Source organism: Tribolium madens, unplaced genomic scaffold, assembly GCF_015345945.1.
Source record: "Tribolium madens isolate multiple individuals breed KSU strain unplaced genomic scaffold, Tmad_KSU_1.1 Scaffold_3;HRSCAF=73;Tcas5.2_LG2, whole genome shotgun sequence".
NCBI lineage: Eukaryota > Metazoa > Arthropoda > Insecta > Coleoptera > Tenebrionidae > Tribolium > Tribolium madens.
The window spans coordinates 6,619,847-6,637,633 of record NW_025401006.1 but is presented as its reverse complement, the minus strand read 5'-3'; the positions used below and the strand labels follow the sequence as shown (position 1 = coordinate 6,637,633).

General features: G+C 31.8%; 2 protein-coding genes across 5 annotated transcripts in view; both read right to left on the bottom strand.

The window, feature by feature from the left end:
- Window positions 1-7,665, bottom strand: part of LOC123007894 (acetylcholine receptor subunit alpha-like) — a 32,473-nt gene extending 24,808 nt beyond the window's left edge. Inside the window, exon 1 of one of the 4 annotated variants that reach the window (XM_044403393.1) lies at window positions 7,389-7,665. In XM_044403393.1, the coding sequence (XP_044259328.1) occupies window positions 7,389-7,592 (204 nt within the window). In that variant the 5' untranslated portion in view covers window positions 7,593-7,665. The remainder of the gene's footprint in view (window positions 1-7,388) is intronic. The other 3 variants (XM_044403392.1, XM_044403395.1, XM_044403394.1) reach the window with 3 other exon arrangements.
- A 4,214-nt stretch (window positions 7,666-11,879) lies between these two features.
- Window positions 11,880-14,172, bottom strand: LOC123007625 (keratin, type I cytoskeletal 10-like). The gene is made up of 7 exons (XM_044403019.1): window positions 13,886-14,172; window positions 13,642-13,833; window positions 13,453-13,589; window positions 13,276-13,401; window positions 13,031-13,227; window positions 12,276-12,982; window positions 11,880-12,081 (listed from the first exon to the last, which is right to left on the bottom strand). Exons 1-7 carry the CDS (start codon window positions 14,119-14,121, stop codon window positions 11,880-11,882), a joined length of 1,797 nt encoding a protein of 598 aa, XP_044258954.1. The 5' UTR covers window positions 14,122-14,172.
- Window positions 14,173-17,787: the final 3,615 nt, after the last annotated feature.

Genomic DNA, 17,787 nt, shown 5'->3' with positions numbered 1-17,787 from the left:
AGAATTGATAATTTTTCCAAGCGAGATAAATTCTGAATAACACAAAATCGATCACTGTTAATTTCCATGAAACAGTAAAACTGGGTAAAATCGAGGAAACACTCGTAAAGTTTCGCAACATTTTTTCTATAAAGTGAAAAACATGACAGATGTCTGTCCAAAATGATAAAAGTGGAGTTTCAGAAGTTGCTGAAACTAAAATCTTACCGAGAAACCAAAATGAAATAACTTAATTGTAATACAACGATGAAGAGAAGGTAATTTTAGTTAAGTGTAATTAAAGTACAAGACTGAATGTAATCAAAACTTAACCGAATTGGTACTTGGAATACTCGTATTAACTCGATGTGACGACAATTTATAGAATAATAAAATAACACACTCACATAAAACTAGCGAAATAACAAGACCTAAACACACAAAATCAGCTCTTGTTGTTGGAACCTTAAAATTTAATGATATTGATATTGGAAAAGCTATAGTTGTTTTAGGGTGACTATGAAACTTTTAGAAATAAAAATTTATAAACTATAGTAAATGCAATATTACTTTGCTTGTTAAAGACTCTTTGAAGAACTTTTTAAAGATTTTTCATTATTACACTCATCTCATGTGAATAAAATAGTATATTAAAAAACAAGTGTTATATATAAACACTCTCATTGTGATACGAGTAGTTTGTAACACGAGCGACGCAGTGGCGGGTGTTGCAAATGCACAAGTATCACAATGAGAGTTGTAACACGCGACAGTTAAAATTTTTGACATTTGACATATGCGGTATCCAAATTGTTCGAAAATAGCGTAAATTACGGTGAAATACGTTGAACTGCAACAATTTCTCACTTAAAAACGACAGTCTATGGCCAGTGATGGCCAATGTATTGCATAAAATGTCTCCAAAAAACAGAGTCACAATATTACAACTGTTTTCAGTTTTACAAAATGCTCATTGTGACGCCCAAATAGAAAATAGTGTTTTTGTTTTGTGGAAACGAGTTCAGGTTTATGAAACGAGTAGTGAAGCGCGAGTTTTATAAAAAACGAGTTCCCACTAATGATTTTTGAAACAAGTTTTTTTATGCTATTTATTCTATTTTGCACGTTTTACGTACTTTTTTCAAAATTTATAAACTTTTGCCCTAATAAGGTGATGATTAGTAATACACAATGTTTGAAAAATTCGATTTTCAAAAAGTCAAGTTTCAAATATTTTCCAAAATTTTGTTAAATTAACAATGAATACTACAAATATTTTATAAACACCATCTGAAATAAGAAAAATCACAATTTGAGCTATTTTTAAGCGATATGGATACCGCATAAGTCAATTTTAACAGTCAAATGTAATAATAAATTCAATTTAAGAAGCGCTCAATAAAAAAAATAGGAAAAAAACGCATGTACAACCTCTCATTGTAATACTTGTGCATTTATAACTCGTATCACAATGAAAGTGTTTCTAACACACATTTTTTCAAAAAGCAACATACATAACTATATTTTGCAACTTTATGTCTATAAATGTAGAAAAATGTTTGGTGATTACTGTATTATACTGTATTCAACTTCAATTAATAGAAAATTTTTGTAGGGTACATACAAGATAAAAAAATTAGATCTTTTATTTTTATTTATAAAAAATATGTCTCATCATGTGTGGGCTTTGCAAAGCGTTTATTTTCCAACTGTCTGCATAAATACATATAACAATTTACTTTTCGCAAAGATTCTCGACATTTCTCCCAAATCATCTTTGTTCACAAGTTATTGAATGTCCGTTTCCACCATTATTAACTCGAGCGTGTTCTTGTATTCAACTCGACTAGTCTTTCGAAAAACCTTCGTCCATATTAAGATTTTTCAACATAAATCGTAATTTTCTGGCCGTAGTCCAAATGAGTCCAAATTAAATTCATTTAATCAGTTCTTGTAAAAGGCTTGGCAGCACTCAGCTCCATGTGACCAACCAAAATTAATTAATCTCAGCTGAAAAATTTCAAGCGTAATTTCCGGCTCAACAATTGATTTTAATTTTATCTCTGCAAAAAAATTCGATACACTTTCTTGAATTTGGAGGGTAGGGTTTGAGTCCTATCGCAACTTTAAACAGCCTTAAGCATATTTGCATCGTTTACACTGTCGTGAGCTTTAATATAAACGTTGTATTAAAGGAAAGCGGCGCAGGTCATCCAGGATGGCCTATATGGGAGAACTTGCAAGGATAAATGTTTATTGCGCGTCCGGTGAGAGACACTATAATCGCATAAATCGCACCTTGGAGTAGAAAAGTCGCATTTTCGCGATTGTTTAACATTTGGGATTCATCGGTTGCGGGTCATTGTAACTTTATATTAAATGGCCATTCCAAATTATACCATCTGTATTCATCGTTGCTTTGTTGAAAATTTATTAGGGTGTAAGCGTGACAGAGTCGGTTACAATTACTTATAGAACAATATAACGGCGCCATTTTGGAACAATGAAGACGATAAATCGTTAACGACGCCCAATCCGAAGAAAATTTCTACCGTCTTTCTCAAAAACCCGGTAAAAATAAATTAAATTTTCAATACTTTGGGACAAGTAAAAAACATTACCTACTCTTATCACTCAAAATGTTTTCACAAAATAATCAAACATTTATACAGAGTTTATTCAGCGAAGTAAATGTCACCACTTTAGACAATCACTTGTTATTTACTTGACGCAGAATTCAAGCACCTTTTGTGAAATCTATGTCAATGTTTATGTAGCGAGAAAGAACCCACGCAAACTTATTTTACTCAAACTTACATTTTATTCAGAAAGCAATGAACTGTGAAAATACAGTCCCAAACTTCAGAATTTACATTTACCACCATGAACATATTTCTGAAATTTATTTTTCAGATTTTGTTGTGTTGTGCGTTTGTGGTATGAATTCCAATTAGCTTTAGTGGAACAACTTTATCGTAAATGTGAGAGCAATTTAGTAAAATTATTTCTATGCCTTTAAGTACCAAAGTAAGCAAAAAAATATAGTTAATTTTTTTTTCAATGATAAATAAAAAAAATATTTTTCTTAGACTTCCATAATTATACAACACCTACTTAATCTAGAAGAAAATTTAACAAACATGTTTTATTCTAAATTTTAGAATTCATATTTAACTAGTTCAACAGATTTTTGCATAAATTTGCAATTTTTTATTGTGTTTGACTATATTTTAATAAAAATCTAAATTAAATACTCGAAAGTTAATAACACACCTTGCATAAATTTATTGTGCACCAAATGAGTAGAAATGTTGCTAAGAAAAATCTCTAATATGTTTTTGTTTACTAAATCTGGATATAGGAAAAATGATTTATGATTTTAATAAAGCTAGTTTCTCGCTTAATTTTATTTGCACGCATCATAATATTAACACTTTAATAAAGTAAAGTGATAAAATTTGCATCTGACAAAGCTCCCGCTATTATAAATACATTTTGATTGACAGTTTATTTAATTTTGCCCTCATTAGCAATAACAAATTTAAAGAATCAATTAACTACAAGCGACCTAATTTTAAATTAAATAGAGAAATTAATTCAACAACATAGATGATTTTATACAGTCTTCTTAAATAAACGCATTGTTCGATCATAATGAAAATAGGCCGTATAAAACGGTTCAGCCCATTAGATGCTTATCATGGTATAAAAATGACATTTTGATATCTCAACTGCGTTTGTTGCCATTTACATAAAACGTATATTAGAATTATGGTGCGGAAGTGGGAAGATAACCACGTAATGATGCAAGTAATAAAATGTTGCCATTCAAAAATTTTTAAACAATGAGAAAGTTTGACTCTCTAATTTTCTATTTAAATGCAGTTCATTGTACGAAAATCGAAAACCAGCGTACAAACCAAGCCCTAATAAGAACCCTTCGTCTAGTGAAGGGTTAATCCAAGGAAAAGACATTGCACACTTCTAAAATATGCTAATGGTGTGCGGCTTGAAAGATAAGAGTGTTGAAGAGAACCGGCGCATCTGCCAAACCTGTCACGTGGCCGAGATCGATTATGCTCCTACAACTACTCAAAAGATAACAATTTCTTAAAGTGGGGGTCAAGAAAATCAGCCGAGTGTTAAATCCACAATTTTGTACTCAACTTTGATAAATGAATCAAGAATGTTAAATTTATTTACTTGCACATAATCGCTTCATTACCGAGCATTGTTTACACACACGAAGATAAACAACGAGTTGAAATTCCTGAGTTATCAGTCAACAGGAAATATAATCCGGGCTCTAGGCAAGCCCTAAGACACTACAGAAATTATTCATTTCGTCCTGTCAGCTGCAAACGTTAACTCATAATAGTACATGACATACAGTTCAACACAACACGTGTCGGACTGTTTCAAAACCTCTCTGGACTTTTGACGCTACTTGCAAATTCACGAATCGTATGTTCCTCAAACTTATAGCATGTGACGTTCAATGTCATAAAAGAAAGTGTTGAACGGATCGTAACAATTTATTACAAGACCTAATAGCTCCAGTAAGAAACACCATTATGAGAGGCGGATTTATAACACATGGATCACACTTCTTTGTTCGAAACTAATCTGCGATAAAAATTGAACTCGAAAAAGTCATTTATAAAGAAATAGGAATATTCTAAATATCCGCAGTCGATCGACCGGAAAATTGGATTTGTTTCTCATCAAAACACTGCACAAAAAATTTAATTGAATAATATTATCAACAGATATCACCAAACAGTAACACACATTTTTGATTTTCCTTGTAGTCTTTATTTTAGACCCTGAATAGGTTCAGCGTACTTTATATTTCTGCCATGTTTTTCTTCTCTTTCGGATGAATGACATACTTTGCCATTGATCATAGTTAACATAATTTTATCACGGTGAGGCACGCCTCAGTGCTTTAACCGATTCTAATATTTTTGTTTCAGGAACACTTCATTTACCGGAAATAGAAGATACAGCACTTTGTTTCATTTCCGAAGAAAACAAAAACACATTTATCAAATAAGACGAATCCGGTATAGACAAAACTAATTTTTTCTAAAACATTTTTCGTAAAAATTATCCCGGCACATGCACCATATTACTTTCTATGAATTCTGTTTAAACCATTATTAATCCTTTGATAAAATTTAATTTTTGTTTGTTGTTCAATTTAGTACTTACTGCATTTGCAAAATAATTAGCGACTGTTTCGTAAATAGTTCAACAACTGTAACAATCAAAATCCAACTCATATTCAGAACAATTAAACCAAATCTAGATTAGTCCTAAAATACGCATAAAAAACAAATAATTAATCCTGTAGCAATAACAAGCTTAAAAGCTTTGCACTTAGCAAAAAACCTAAAGTGCAAATTTTTAATTATGGCGTAAAAACGTGCCAGCATATATCACGATAACTTTCACAATCTAACTTTTGACACATTTTTTATCAGCAAGGGTAGCATCCGTACTTTATTGCATTCTCGAGACTTATGATGCGGATTAGTTTTACGCACAAAGAAAATAAATTATGGCAGTTGTGCAAAAAAATTAGATCAGCAAAATTTAACTGGTGCTTAAAAAAGTAGTTAACAGCATTATTATAGCTTAATGGAATATTTTATGACGGGTTTTACTTTGATTGAATTTATTTGTATTTATTGAAATTTTTGTAGCTTTACATCAGAATGTTACTTCTTGTAAGTTTAATTAGACATTGTGAATCAACATATTTAGAAATGCGTAGGTAAGTAATAAATTCATTATAGCAGATTGTTATCTCTGCGGAACCATTCTTTAATTACGCCATTATAATAAGTTTGCAAATCTCAACCTACGTGAACTGTTTTAATGAATATAAATAAACACTAAAACAATTTTGGCAACATTAAAACAACAATAAAGAATATTTTATTACAGTATTTTATATCGAAGATTAAATTATTTGCTATCCCGGCGAATTTTACTAAAACAACAAATTTATTTTGATCAAATTATTTTGCTAATATTAATTTAAAACTAACTTAATTATACCAAAAACATAAATATACCGTGCAAATTAAAATAATGTAATAAAAATTATTATTGCACTTAATACGGTAATGACTTGATTATTTCAGTGAGCTGAAGGATAATAAACAGCTTAAGTCAACAAAACTAAAAATTTGTGATTATTTAATTAAATAGAATTAAAGTCAAAAAAACTACAAAATATATTCGCAAGAAATTCAAAGTGGTCGTTTATTAAATTGAACAAAAAGCTCATGGCCCTTCCATTTATCAGTTTTCAAACTCGATTTATATAATTGTAAAAAAACTATAAAATATGTTTCAGCATCAGACACAAAAAGAAATAAATTTCTGCTCTAAATTTTTGTAAACAATGGCCACGTCATCGTTTTAATTTAATTTTTTTTTAGAATATTTCTTTATAGTATTTTAAATCAAAGATTAAATTATTTGCTATCCCAGCGCATCCACCATTTTGCAATTATTGTAAACTCATTTTAATCAAATTATTTTGCAAATATTAATTGACGTAATTAAAATAACTTAATTCTACTAAAAATATAAATACCGTCCTTTTTAAACAATATAATAAAATTTATTATTGTACTTAATACAGTAATGATTTCATTATCTCAGCGAACTGAAAGATAATAAACAGCTTAAATCAACAAAACTGAAAATTTGTAATTATTTATATAAATAAAATTAATGTCAAGAAAAATACAAAATATTCGCAAAAATTTCAAAGTTGCCGTTTATTAAATTAAAGAAAAAAAGCTTATGCCTCCCCCCCTCCATTTATCAGTTTTCATACTTGATTTGAATAAATGTAAAGAAAACTGTAAAAAATGTTTCAACATCAGACATAAAAAGAAATAAATTTCTCTTCTAAATTTTTGTAAACACCCCATATTTAATGGCCACCTCTTCCTTTTGATCTAAATTCTTTGATTTTCTCTTTGTGTCGCGTCGTAAAAGATCTGTTTGTGCTGCAAAGAATAAAAACTGTTTTTTTTTGAGAACAACATTCAATTTCGAGTGAGTAAAAAAATGTTAAATTCCTGTGAGAGTTCCCGACACTGATAAAGCAGCACCACGCCTATCTAATTACTCCTCCCTAAATATTAAATTTTTCCAAATTAAATGCTTTTACCGCCCCGTAAGCGTCTTTATGCTGTAACAAACAAGCAGCATCCTAGTCTTATCCGACTATCACAGTTTGTGTTTAATGAGAGCTAGCAAAGAGCTGTCATCATCCGAACAAGCGCATCGCTCGTGTTTAATCATTTTTCAGGAAACATCTTCGATCGTCCGGTGAAACCCTGGCAAAGTTAGCAAAGGCCTTGGCTGGAATAACAGAGGCTCACCACGTCGATGAGTTGTGAAAGTTTGAGTTTGATACAAACTCGCAAGACGTCAGAGGTGTTGACCACAGGCCGCACTAACTTGTTGTAGTTGGAAAGCAGGTCATCGTAGAGGCGTTTCGCATCAGGATTTCCAGCCACAGCACCGTGCACTACCAAGGCCGACAGCAGCCAGGCTCTCAGCGTCTCGGCGGCAGAAGGAGGCATCCCGACGCGACACCGCGGCACTCTGGAGCCACACTGCACGCTCGATTCGGAACCACGATGCCAGATCGGCACCCCGCCCGACCGTTCGCGAATAAGGCCATTCGGATACCAACTGGATTAAGATGCTGAATTATCTTTCTAATTGCAACTGAACCGGTTTCAACCCAAGGAAAACAACGAATGTAGCCCAAAAATTGCCTACAAACAAAAAATGCTTCACTCACTGGTCATAGAGTGCATCTTATGGAAAATGGTTCCTTCTATGCTTGTTACCCAGGCAACTAGGGGTTAAAGTAAAATAATTGCAATTTGTAGTGTAGATACTTTTTAAGTAGAAACAGTTTAAGAAAAAAAGAAAAGAATTAGATTTCATTAGGATGGCGTTCTGCAAAAAATGAGTTATTTTGATCAATTTTAGCAAAAATATGGCTATGATTTTTTATTTTTTAATATCTACTTATAAAATTACATTAACATATAACTGATATAAAGAAAATTGTATTTTTTTTGTTTTAAACACTTTAGCGAAAATCATAATAGACAGACAAATAAAAACGCAAAGCAAATTGCCCATCTCAAAAAAAAAAAACTTTTTTATTATACCTGCATCATAATCCTAAATTAAAACACTCTGCAGCGTACATTTTTTCAATGCTCATAAAAGATCGTAAATGGACAGATATAATAAAAACTAGCGTATAACACTCGTTTATAAGCGCCTTTAAAATACGTACGAAGTTAAAAGCACTCCGCTGAAGCGTCGTGCTCTTAAACCTGTCGTGCGTGTTTTAAAGGCTTGCTTATAAACTAGTATTATATTATACTATTATCTAAACAATATAGTTGACATCTACGTGAAAACATTTTTGGTAGGAGATTAGAAATTATTCCCTATTTTGAAAATTAACTCAAAAAAACCATTATGTATTTGCTAATTTCGGCACTGACCACTGACCAACAGTTGTCGATTCAAATTCGAATAGTATGAATTGTCAGCTTAGTCAAAATATTCCCCATTGTTGTGGTAAAGTTGGAGTAAACAACATGATTTGAGTTGATCACTAATTAAACATTAACATTTATTTTTGCTAGAACACTTTTAAAATCTTAAACATTTCCCAAAAAATAATGAAGAATTAAAGAAGTAAGAACAAAACTAGAAGCTGCACTTGATGTAAAAATTTTAATCATATTTATGAAATTTTATTTATATAAGACTAAAAAATGCTTTTAAAACATTTAAGTAGCACGACCACGTACCGCATACTTGAAAATAAATCATTTGTGTCTGCGTTTACACAACGAAAAAATAATGCTTTGTCCACATTTCCGCGCTAACGTAACATTTTATATCCCTGGACGAAAATTCCTGGAAAAGCTTTACACCCCTTTTACATTTACTAAAAATAGTAACATATTTTGTTTTAATAAATGAAACTAACTATAGTGTATTGCTTTTATATGAATAGTTTTAATGTTTGAGAGATAAAGGAAATGTCTGCTAAAATAGAATTAAAATCTTGGCGAGGGTTGAATCGGTAGTTAAAAGGGTAGTTAAGGGTTAGTAATGGTTAGAAATAGTCCATATAACTAAGTGGTAATGTTTAGACAAACAAATTTGAAAGCTTTGATTGATGTTTTATGAACTTGTTTATCTTACATGTACTACTTAACTGTAAACATTAATATACTTTAAACAGAAATGTTATGAAAAAGAATTTTTACCTTCCTCATTTAGACAGTGTTTAGTAATGGTAATAAAAATTAAAACTTAATAAAGGTTACTATTAAGCGTAATTACACATAAAGTTGGCCGTAATTTTTACCGCTTTTACACTATAAATTTTATTTTAAACTGTAATTTCCTGCCGCATATCCATTTTTTACTCGTATTACTATTTTTTCAATTTCCATATTTAAAATATTTCTATTGTGATGAATAAAGAAAGTGGTTTTGAAATGTTTTGAAACTTATTAAAAATGACGCACTTTGCATTTAAAGTCAAAAGAAAAATGGAACAAAAAGATTTTTCCTGGTTACGTAAGACGAGAGGGATTTATTACTGTGGACGTGTACTAAACAAGCCAGATTTAGACTTTGACAACTTGTACGAAGGGACTGTGGCGTTATTTATCGACAGGAGGGATGGTCGAGTGTTTAAACCTTAATTTAAAAGCGTTTGTTTCACACCAGGGAGTAATCTAATTAACGATTTAAAATTTTTTACTCGTTTTCAAACCAACTTTTCAACTGAAACAAAGTCAAACAAAAATTTTGTTCGTAAGGCTGTTACAAAAAATGTTTCTCTTTTAAAAAAAATCTCACTCATTTAACAATCACAGCAAAGAAAATAGTATGCAAATCTTCAGCAAACAAACCAAGCGGAAATTTATGTTTATTATATTTATGTTGAAAATTTTTCACATATTCATGAAGTTTACGTATTCGCTGTTGCCTCTGGCTGCAAAAGACATGCATTGCCGACAATATGGGCAAAGCTTAAGCGCCTGTTCGCGAGCACCAACTAGAAAAAGCCATTTAATCCGAAACAACATGCCGATAATGGCTTTGCACAAAGTAATTTTGACTAAAACAAATCGCTCGAACGATACAATAATGACCACCAAAATATTCAATAGAATATATTTGGGTCATTGTGTCCGGATGAAAGAATCAAGCGAACCAAAATTTTGCGATAAAACTAAACTACACAGCAAAATGAAATTTTTCCATTTTATTTATATGGAAAAAATAACGAGTTATCTTTGAGCAGGATTAATTACAATTTTTGTTGAATACATCAAAGGCTGGAATTAGCAAAATAGAGACAAGAAAAAGGTAGAAACTTTGTACAAAGGAACAAAGGGTAAGTGCAAGCAAAATCCCCTCAAATGAGCACAACTAGTAGCAAAGCTTAAACAAAAACAAATGTTATTCAGAATCTCGAATTTCTTCAGCTCAGTGTAAAATAAATAACTGTTTTTTTGTTCTAAACAGTAGCAAAAATATTTCCGTTTGGTAGCGGATTTATTGTATAGCTTTTTAAACTGTCTGAATTTTTTGTACGTTTCCGAAAAACGTTTAAACTTCGCAAGCAAAGTTAAATGGAGAGTGAAGAGGTAGCGATGAAGTTCGGAAACGTCGGCCTCATAACAATTAGAATTTCTTGAGAAATCCGGAAAAAAATCCGACGTGTATTGATTAAAACCAAATAGACTTAGTGAAATATAATTGCTTTCTGTTTCTATATTTCACCGAATCCTACAAGTTTCTTAACAAGATTGCCAACAGCACGCGATTCCTAATTCGTCAATTATAGCGATCATAATTAAAATTTCACGCCGAGAACAATAAGTAATGAGATGAGAAAAACACGTCGCTTTTTATGACCGGAAAACATTCTAATTCATTCATAAAGGGAGAAAATCGAAAAATGTGAGTAATGGATGCTGTGCGCAATCAATCACCCATTCTCTCGAATATCTGGAGTATCTTCAATTCCTGCCGAGACCCCAAATCGAATTATTGATTTTGTTCACTTAAAAATCTTCCACAATCGGAAAATTACCGAATAAATACTTAAATGGGAAAGGACGACGTTGTCAGCAGCCATGAGACAAAAATAAAAACCTGCTGAAAAGCTTTGTTTGTGATACAAGAAGTCAAATAATCACGAATCTGTATCATTTATTTATGGCGGGTTGAGAGGCATCTCAGTTATTCTATTTCACCAAATTACCGTAAACTTATCAGTTATAATCCGCAGAAGCTTACTACATACGCAATCAATATTACAAAAGGTACAGCTTTATCTCTATTATACACACCTAACACTGGAAGCTGGAACATTTCATGCGTTTTCAGTAAACAGATGAAGAAAACTCAAACTTCTTCAAAAGTTCAAACAATGAAATATTGGAACGAGAGCAAAAATACTTCAAACATATATCAATGTTTGATCATAAAAGCTTTAAACATTGCATGAAAAATTGAACGATCTATCATTCTTTGTTTTCAGCGTTACAAATGTGTAATAATAAACATATAATATTAAAAAAAAATTGTTCAACCACAATTATTATGCAATAAATATTGATGCTGAACTCTCATAAAATAGTCTCCCTATTTTTCTCTTGAGTTGTTACGCTTACAGTTACCTTACAGCTTCCATATCACAAGTCAGCAAAAAGTTATTTAAGTGCTGCCATCTTCATGGCAGTAGCACAGCTGCCAACTATTCTCTCTAAGGATTACTCTAAATAAAATCCAAAATCAAGTAAATATCTTTATTTCTGCTTTTTATTGCCAGAATTTCTCTTCTTTCTTTTGCGACGCTCCCGCTTCTGTTGCCGTAAATCACAATTATGGTAAATTATCTCACAGTTTGCTTTACCCAAACCAAGAATCGAAGCTTTCAAACTATCAAGCATTGATGTCGCCGGATTTATATTTTTGGTAAGACGACCGGAAATCCAACTCATGCCCAAGCTGCAATTGAAATTATTTCAAAATTCACAAATGTTTGTTAATCGGTTGTAAATAAAAGAGGTGATATTGTTGTGATGGAAGTTTTTTAATTCGTGCTTTTTGTTAACACGTAAACATGAGATGTGCAAAAAATATAGAAACAATTATTACTTACGAAACTATTTTCTAATTATTTTCTCCTTTGTTCTACCTACCTCCACACTGGTATCAAAATTTTATTATTTCCTTCAATAGTCCTAGAATACTTATTATTTTCACACAAAGTTAATCTCAAACAATTCCCATCATCTTCATTGGCCAGAAAAGCAGCTTCTATTGATGTCAAAATCCTTCTAGCTAACTCGTTTAGAGCTTGATTATTCGGATTCGTAATAATCGGAATGTCTCGCTTGTACTGAAACTTAATGGTATCCCTCCCAGTAGCAGTACCACCAGTTCCAGTGCCAGTTCCTCCCGTTCCGGTGCCAGTACCAGTACCAGTACCAGTTCCAGTTCCAGTACCAGTTCCAGTTCCAGTTCCAGTACCTGTGGAACCATCTCCTGTAGATCCTCCGTTTCCATCTCCTTCGCCTGTTCCACCGTCACCACCGGTACCGCCTCCCGTGCCTGTTGGAGTCTCCCCGCCATTTCCAGTGCCGGTACCACCTCCCGTGTCAGTTGGAGTCTCCCCGCCATTTCCAGTGCCGGTACCACCTCCCGTGCCAGTTGGAGTTTCCCCCCCATTTCCGGTGCCTGTTGGGGTTTCTCCTCCACCTGTGCCTGTCCCGGTACTTCCCCCACCCATGCCTGTGCCAGTACCACCCCCTCCCGTGCTTGTACCACCACCACCATTCATACCAGTCGAAGTTGGAGTCATACTCATCGGCATCATCATTCCAGTCGCTGTTGAAGTACTATTAGTCTAGAATAAAATTGTTAGTTGCACGACAAACCTAAATTGGATACTTACAGCCATAGAAATACACATTATTACATGAATTATAAACAGTCCAAATGACAAATAAGCTAGAGCAGTCAATGCAATTTCGAATAAATCGGACAAATCATGATCTTTAGAACTGCTGTGGCTTTCTTCGTGGTAGATTTGATACTTTGGTTGCTCAGGGATAATATGTTCAGGTTCTGGCATACCATGACCACCATACCCTACTTACGAAGTTGTAGAAGCTTTTCTAAAATTTTCCTAATACATACCTCCTCCTCCATGGGATGTAATTCCGCCACCGCCATAACCACCGCCTCCACCTCCACCTCCGTAAGAATATCCGCCGCCCCCACCATTTGAACCTCCATGAGAGTATGGATAACCACCGCCTCCACCTGAAAAAGACATTCCCCCACCCCCACCACTATAACCAAGTTTTGATCCACCTTGTTGTTGATAATTGTAACCAACAACTTGAGCGTCATAATCGTCATTATTTTCGTCATCTTTATCGTCATCGTCTTTATCAATTCGGTTGCCCTTATTGTCATAATGACGGTATATATCTTCGAGAGTAGTACTCCTAAAAACTGATTAAAAACACAAAAAACTATTACTAGAAACAAAATATGTACTTGGAAAGCCAATCCTTGTAATTAGAGGATCCTTCGTCTTGTAACATTTGATTTTTAACATTTTGTCCTTTTTCCCGTTTTTGTGAATTTGGGGCTTGCGACCCCATTCGTCTTTTAATTCTTGATAAAGTCATGTCACTGATAATTTCCTCGGCGACGTAATTTCGACACAAATATTCATTCATCATTGATCTACAAATTATAAAACCACTAAAACTGAACAAATTAATAAACTAGATATTACCTGTGATAACCCATTGTTTCCATCGCATTCCCAAAAGACCCATCACCATTCTTATCACTAAACTCCAAAATACTGTCATTCAAATTTTTCACTGCACCTTTAGGATTCTCAAGCATGAGAAGTGTCCCCGGCATAAAATCCTCCGATAAAATATCGTCAACGTCAATCACATTATTGCCTAAGATTTTGTCAATGTTTGTAAATAATGCGATAAAAAATAGAAAAACTTCCATCATGATGTTGATTTTTTAAAATCTAGCTTAAAACTGAATATGATTTATTTCCGTGTTGGAACTGCTTGAACCGGATACGACAATTTTTGCAATTTTTAACCGTGAAATGTCATAACAGTTTTAAATGGTTCATGCTACTGAAAATACGTGCCGTTAGGAAGTTGTTATCGCGCTGTTAGTGAAGTATTTTTCCGGTTCGGGTAAATCAAGACTAGAAATTAGGGACTATTATGATGAAATTAATTAAAACTGAATTTTGAAGAAAACCTAAATTTCAAACAAATTTCTGTTTTTACACTTTCTCAACAAGAAGCAATTTAAAAAATCGAAATACTTTCGAATAGTGTTTAAAAAATTGACATTTTCAGTTAGCAGAAGTTGAAATTTCTTGGTAATTTAAATTGATTTAAAATTTTGAACGTAATATAATTATTGTTATTAATTAAACACATCATTTAATTAAACAGAACTGATTGAATAAAAAGATAAATATGTACTGAAAGACTTGCGTTTTTGTGGCCTAATACAACTTTTTTTCTTAATTTTCAATAATTTAATAAACTTTTAAAATTCATGAATTAAAAATTATAAAAAAATCTGTTTTTTTTAAATTTGAGTGTTCTTGAAAAATTAGCGTACTAAGTATATGTCTTATTTCAAAAAATAAAATGAAAACAAAATAAAAATGTGCACATGTGTTTATTGTATTACATATTTGGAGACAAATTTCAAGAGAATGCTTTCACATTATAGTTTTGGGTTATTTTTTTTTAATTTTGTTCATGTCCATTGGTCGAAAATATGGCGGAATGTTCAATAAAGAATGTAACACCTTTCGTAATACGTGTTTAAATGTACTAATACTGAAAGTGTCAACCCATAATGTGGTAAACGATAAACAGTAGTCAGGATTGGTAGACCGGAGCCATGCGCAAGAATCTTCTCTTTCAAGCTCCCCTCTCAGTAACGGCTTTTATACCTATTCGCTGTTTTGCTCTATTGTTGCAATAATAAATGATTTCTGTACTCTCGGATAGCTGAAATAACGCTTCTAAATGGGATATATTTTCCCCTGAAAGCATTGCAAAGTGTTTTTAATACATTTTAGTAAATGGACTTTATTGTATACCAACACTCATCCTTAAAACCTCATCTGAAGATAATAATTTCTCATTTATACAAAATTTACAAATGTAGAAAAATAAAATCTTATTTTGTACATTCGATTTGCCCCGTGAAGAGCTTTTAGTGGTGATTTATCTGTTTGCGATTGGCTGTCATGTGCTGGTTGGAAACCTACATGGGTGGTTATACAGTTTTAAACAGGTGTTTCAGACAGGTCTATTCACACTCTTGTTATATCGTTACGGAGGTTAAAAGCAAAAACTCCGAAAATTGTTTTAGTAATTTTCGATTTTTCATCGCCGCGGGATGATGGCCACAATTGAAATGCAATTTATTATCGTAAGAGGGAGCACGATTCAGCGTGAGCATCACTTACATCAAACAATGTGAATCCAGATGTAAATTTATGGTGTAAAATGATATCAACCACTTAACTACATTTATCTCCCCCATTTGGTGGATGCTGTTAACCAGAGAACATCAAATAACTAATACAATGGCCGGTAATGCGGCTATATCTCGATGTTATGAAAAACTCATCTGCTTGAGTAGTGTGGGAGAATTATAATAGCGGAGTGTGCATTCGTCCAGTGATTTCAAACAAACTGCATTTAAGTTGAGAGAGAACACATTTTTTTTTAAATCTCTGTTTTACAATTCTGTATATTGATATCTATAAACTGTTTTATTTTTTTTGAAATATATCCAAAAAAAAACTTTTCTTCTTAACATATTTATTTTTAAAATCACATTAGTCTTTTGAAATAATTATTTAACGAATAAGTTTTTGTGATACTTGGTGGCAATTAGGAGTATATTAATTGTACTGTTTCCAAAGTGTTACTACACGCCACGGCCGTTATAAATTTAACAGCCATGTGTATAGTTTGACAATATGCTATGAATAATTTCTGAAAATAATCCTTTAGTATCGCAAAAACTATGAAACATCATACAACCAATATTCATATCACAGACTTGGATAATTTATAGCCTCGACTAACACCTCGGTCATAAAATTTTTTCTTGTCTTACGTATGAATAATATTAGCCTAACACCGTTTTGTAGTACTCTTAGAAATAATTAAGAAACGAAATATTTCAGCATCGCGGGCGTAGCGAGTGCTTTAATTGTAAAGACGAATGAATTAGATATACTTACCTACTTATCTGACTTTGCCAAAACCTCGTTAATTACAGGTTCATTTATTAATAAGAATAATTAATTAATTTAGAAAATTTCTACATCACGAAGTCATGATTCTGGATAATAATTCAAAATTACACAAATCAAACTACTATTTCAAGAAAGAAATTGCTGCTGTGATAAAAAAATAAATAAATTATTATTTTACAACAGATTATAAATATGTAGAACGATTTCTAGTAAAATTTATTTTTTCTTTTTATAGTTAAACTTATCAAACATTCAAAAAAATGTTCTTCAACTTCTTAGAAAAGATTTTACAACATTTTTTCTAATCTCTATTAATGTTTATTGTGAATGTTTAAGAAAAATCAATATTGACACCAGTTAACAAAAACATTTTTTTTAATCTTTTAAAGTTTAGTTTATTAATTTTGTCAAATATGTACTCTTACCAGTTTTTGTATATAAAAAATATTGATTCTATTTTGAACATTTTTGAAAAAATCTGTTTTTTGAACGTTAGAGAAAAATTTTAATGAAAGGTCATTGATAGCTTATTTATTAGATAAACGTATGTACATTAGTTCATCAAAATAAAATTTTACTAATTTAAAAAACTAAGAGAGAAAATAACAGATTTAAAAAAGTTATCTTAAGTTGTATTGACATTCCATATACAGAGTGATTCTTAAATAGACCGACAAAATTTTATCCTTGGTAGTATCAAATGAGAACATGCTAGAAAAAATATTTAAAAAATTCATTGTGTAAACATTCTTCAAATAAAATTTATTAACGTTATTTTCGAGGTAAAGCGTACGCCACTGATGTGTTTCTAAATAGTATTAGCACAGGTAGTGGAAACCATGGTATTAACTTGATAAAAATGTATTTGATCATTGAACAATTCATAAACGCAGTAAGTGGCACGAATCAAGGGGGTTTTGCCCCTAAAAGATACAAACGTAAAAAGGGTACTGTTTGTCTCCATTTATCATTGGGAAGCTGTGATAAAATTTTGTCGGTCTATTTAAGAATCACCCTGTATGGAATTATACTATCTAATCTAGAAATTATTCATATTTATGTACTAATCTCAAGTTTTTAAAGTTTTTCTCTGCCTTTACGTCAATGTTAACAGTTCAAAATTTGTTAAAATAAAATTTTGGGTAATTAGCAAAGAGACTAATTTAAAGTAAGTAATATTCTTATTTTTAAAAATAATTTAAAAATGTCTAAATAAAATAGAAAATAATGTCATATAAAAAAAATTCAACCTTTTCACAAGAGTAACGTAATATATATTTTTTTCTATTTGGGCGTCACAATGAGCATTTTACAGATAAACTGAAAAGAGTTGCACAAAATGAAACTTTGCAACACTGTTTTTGGTA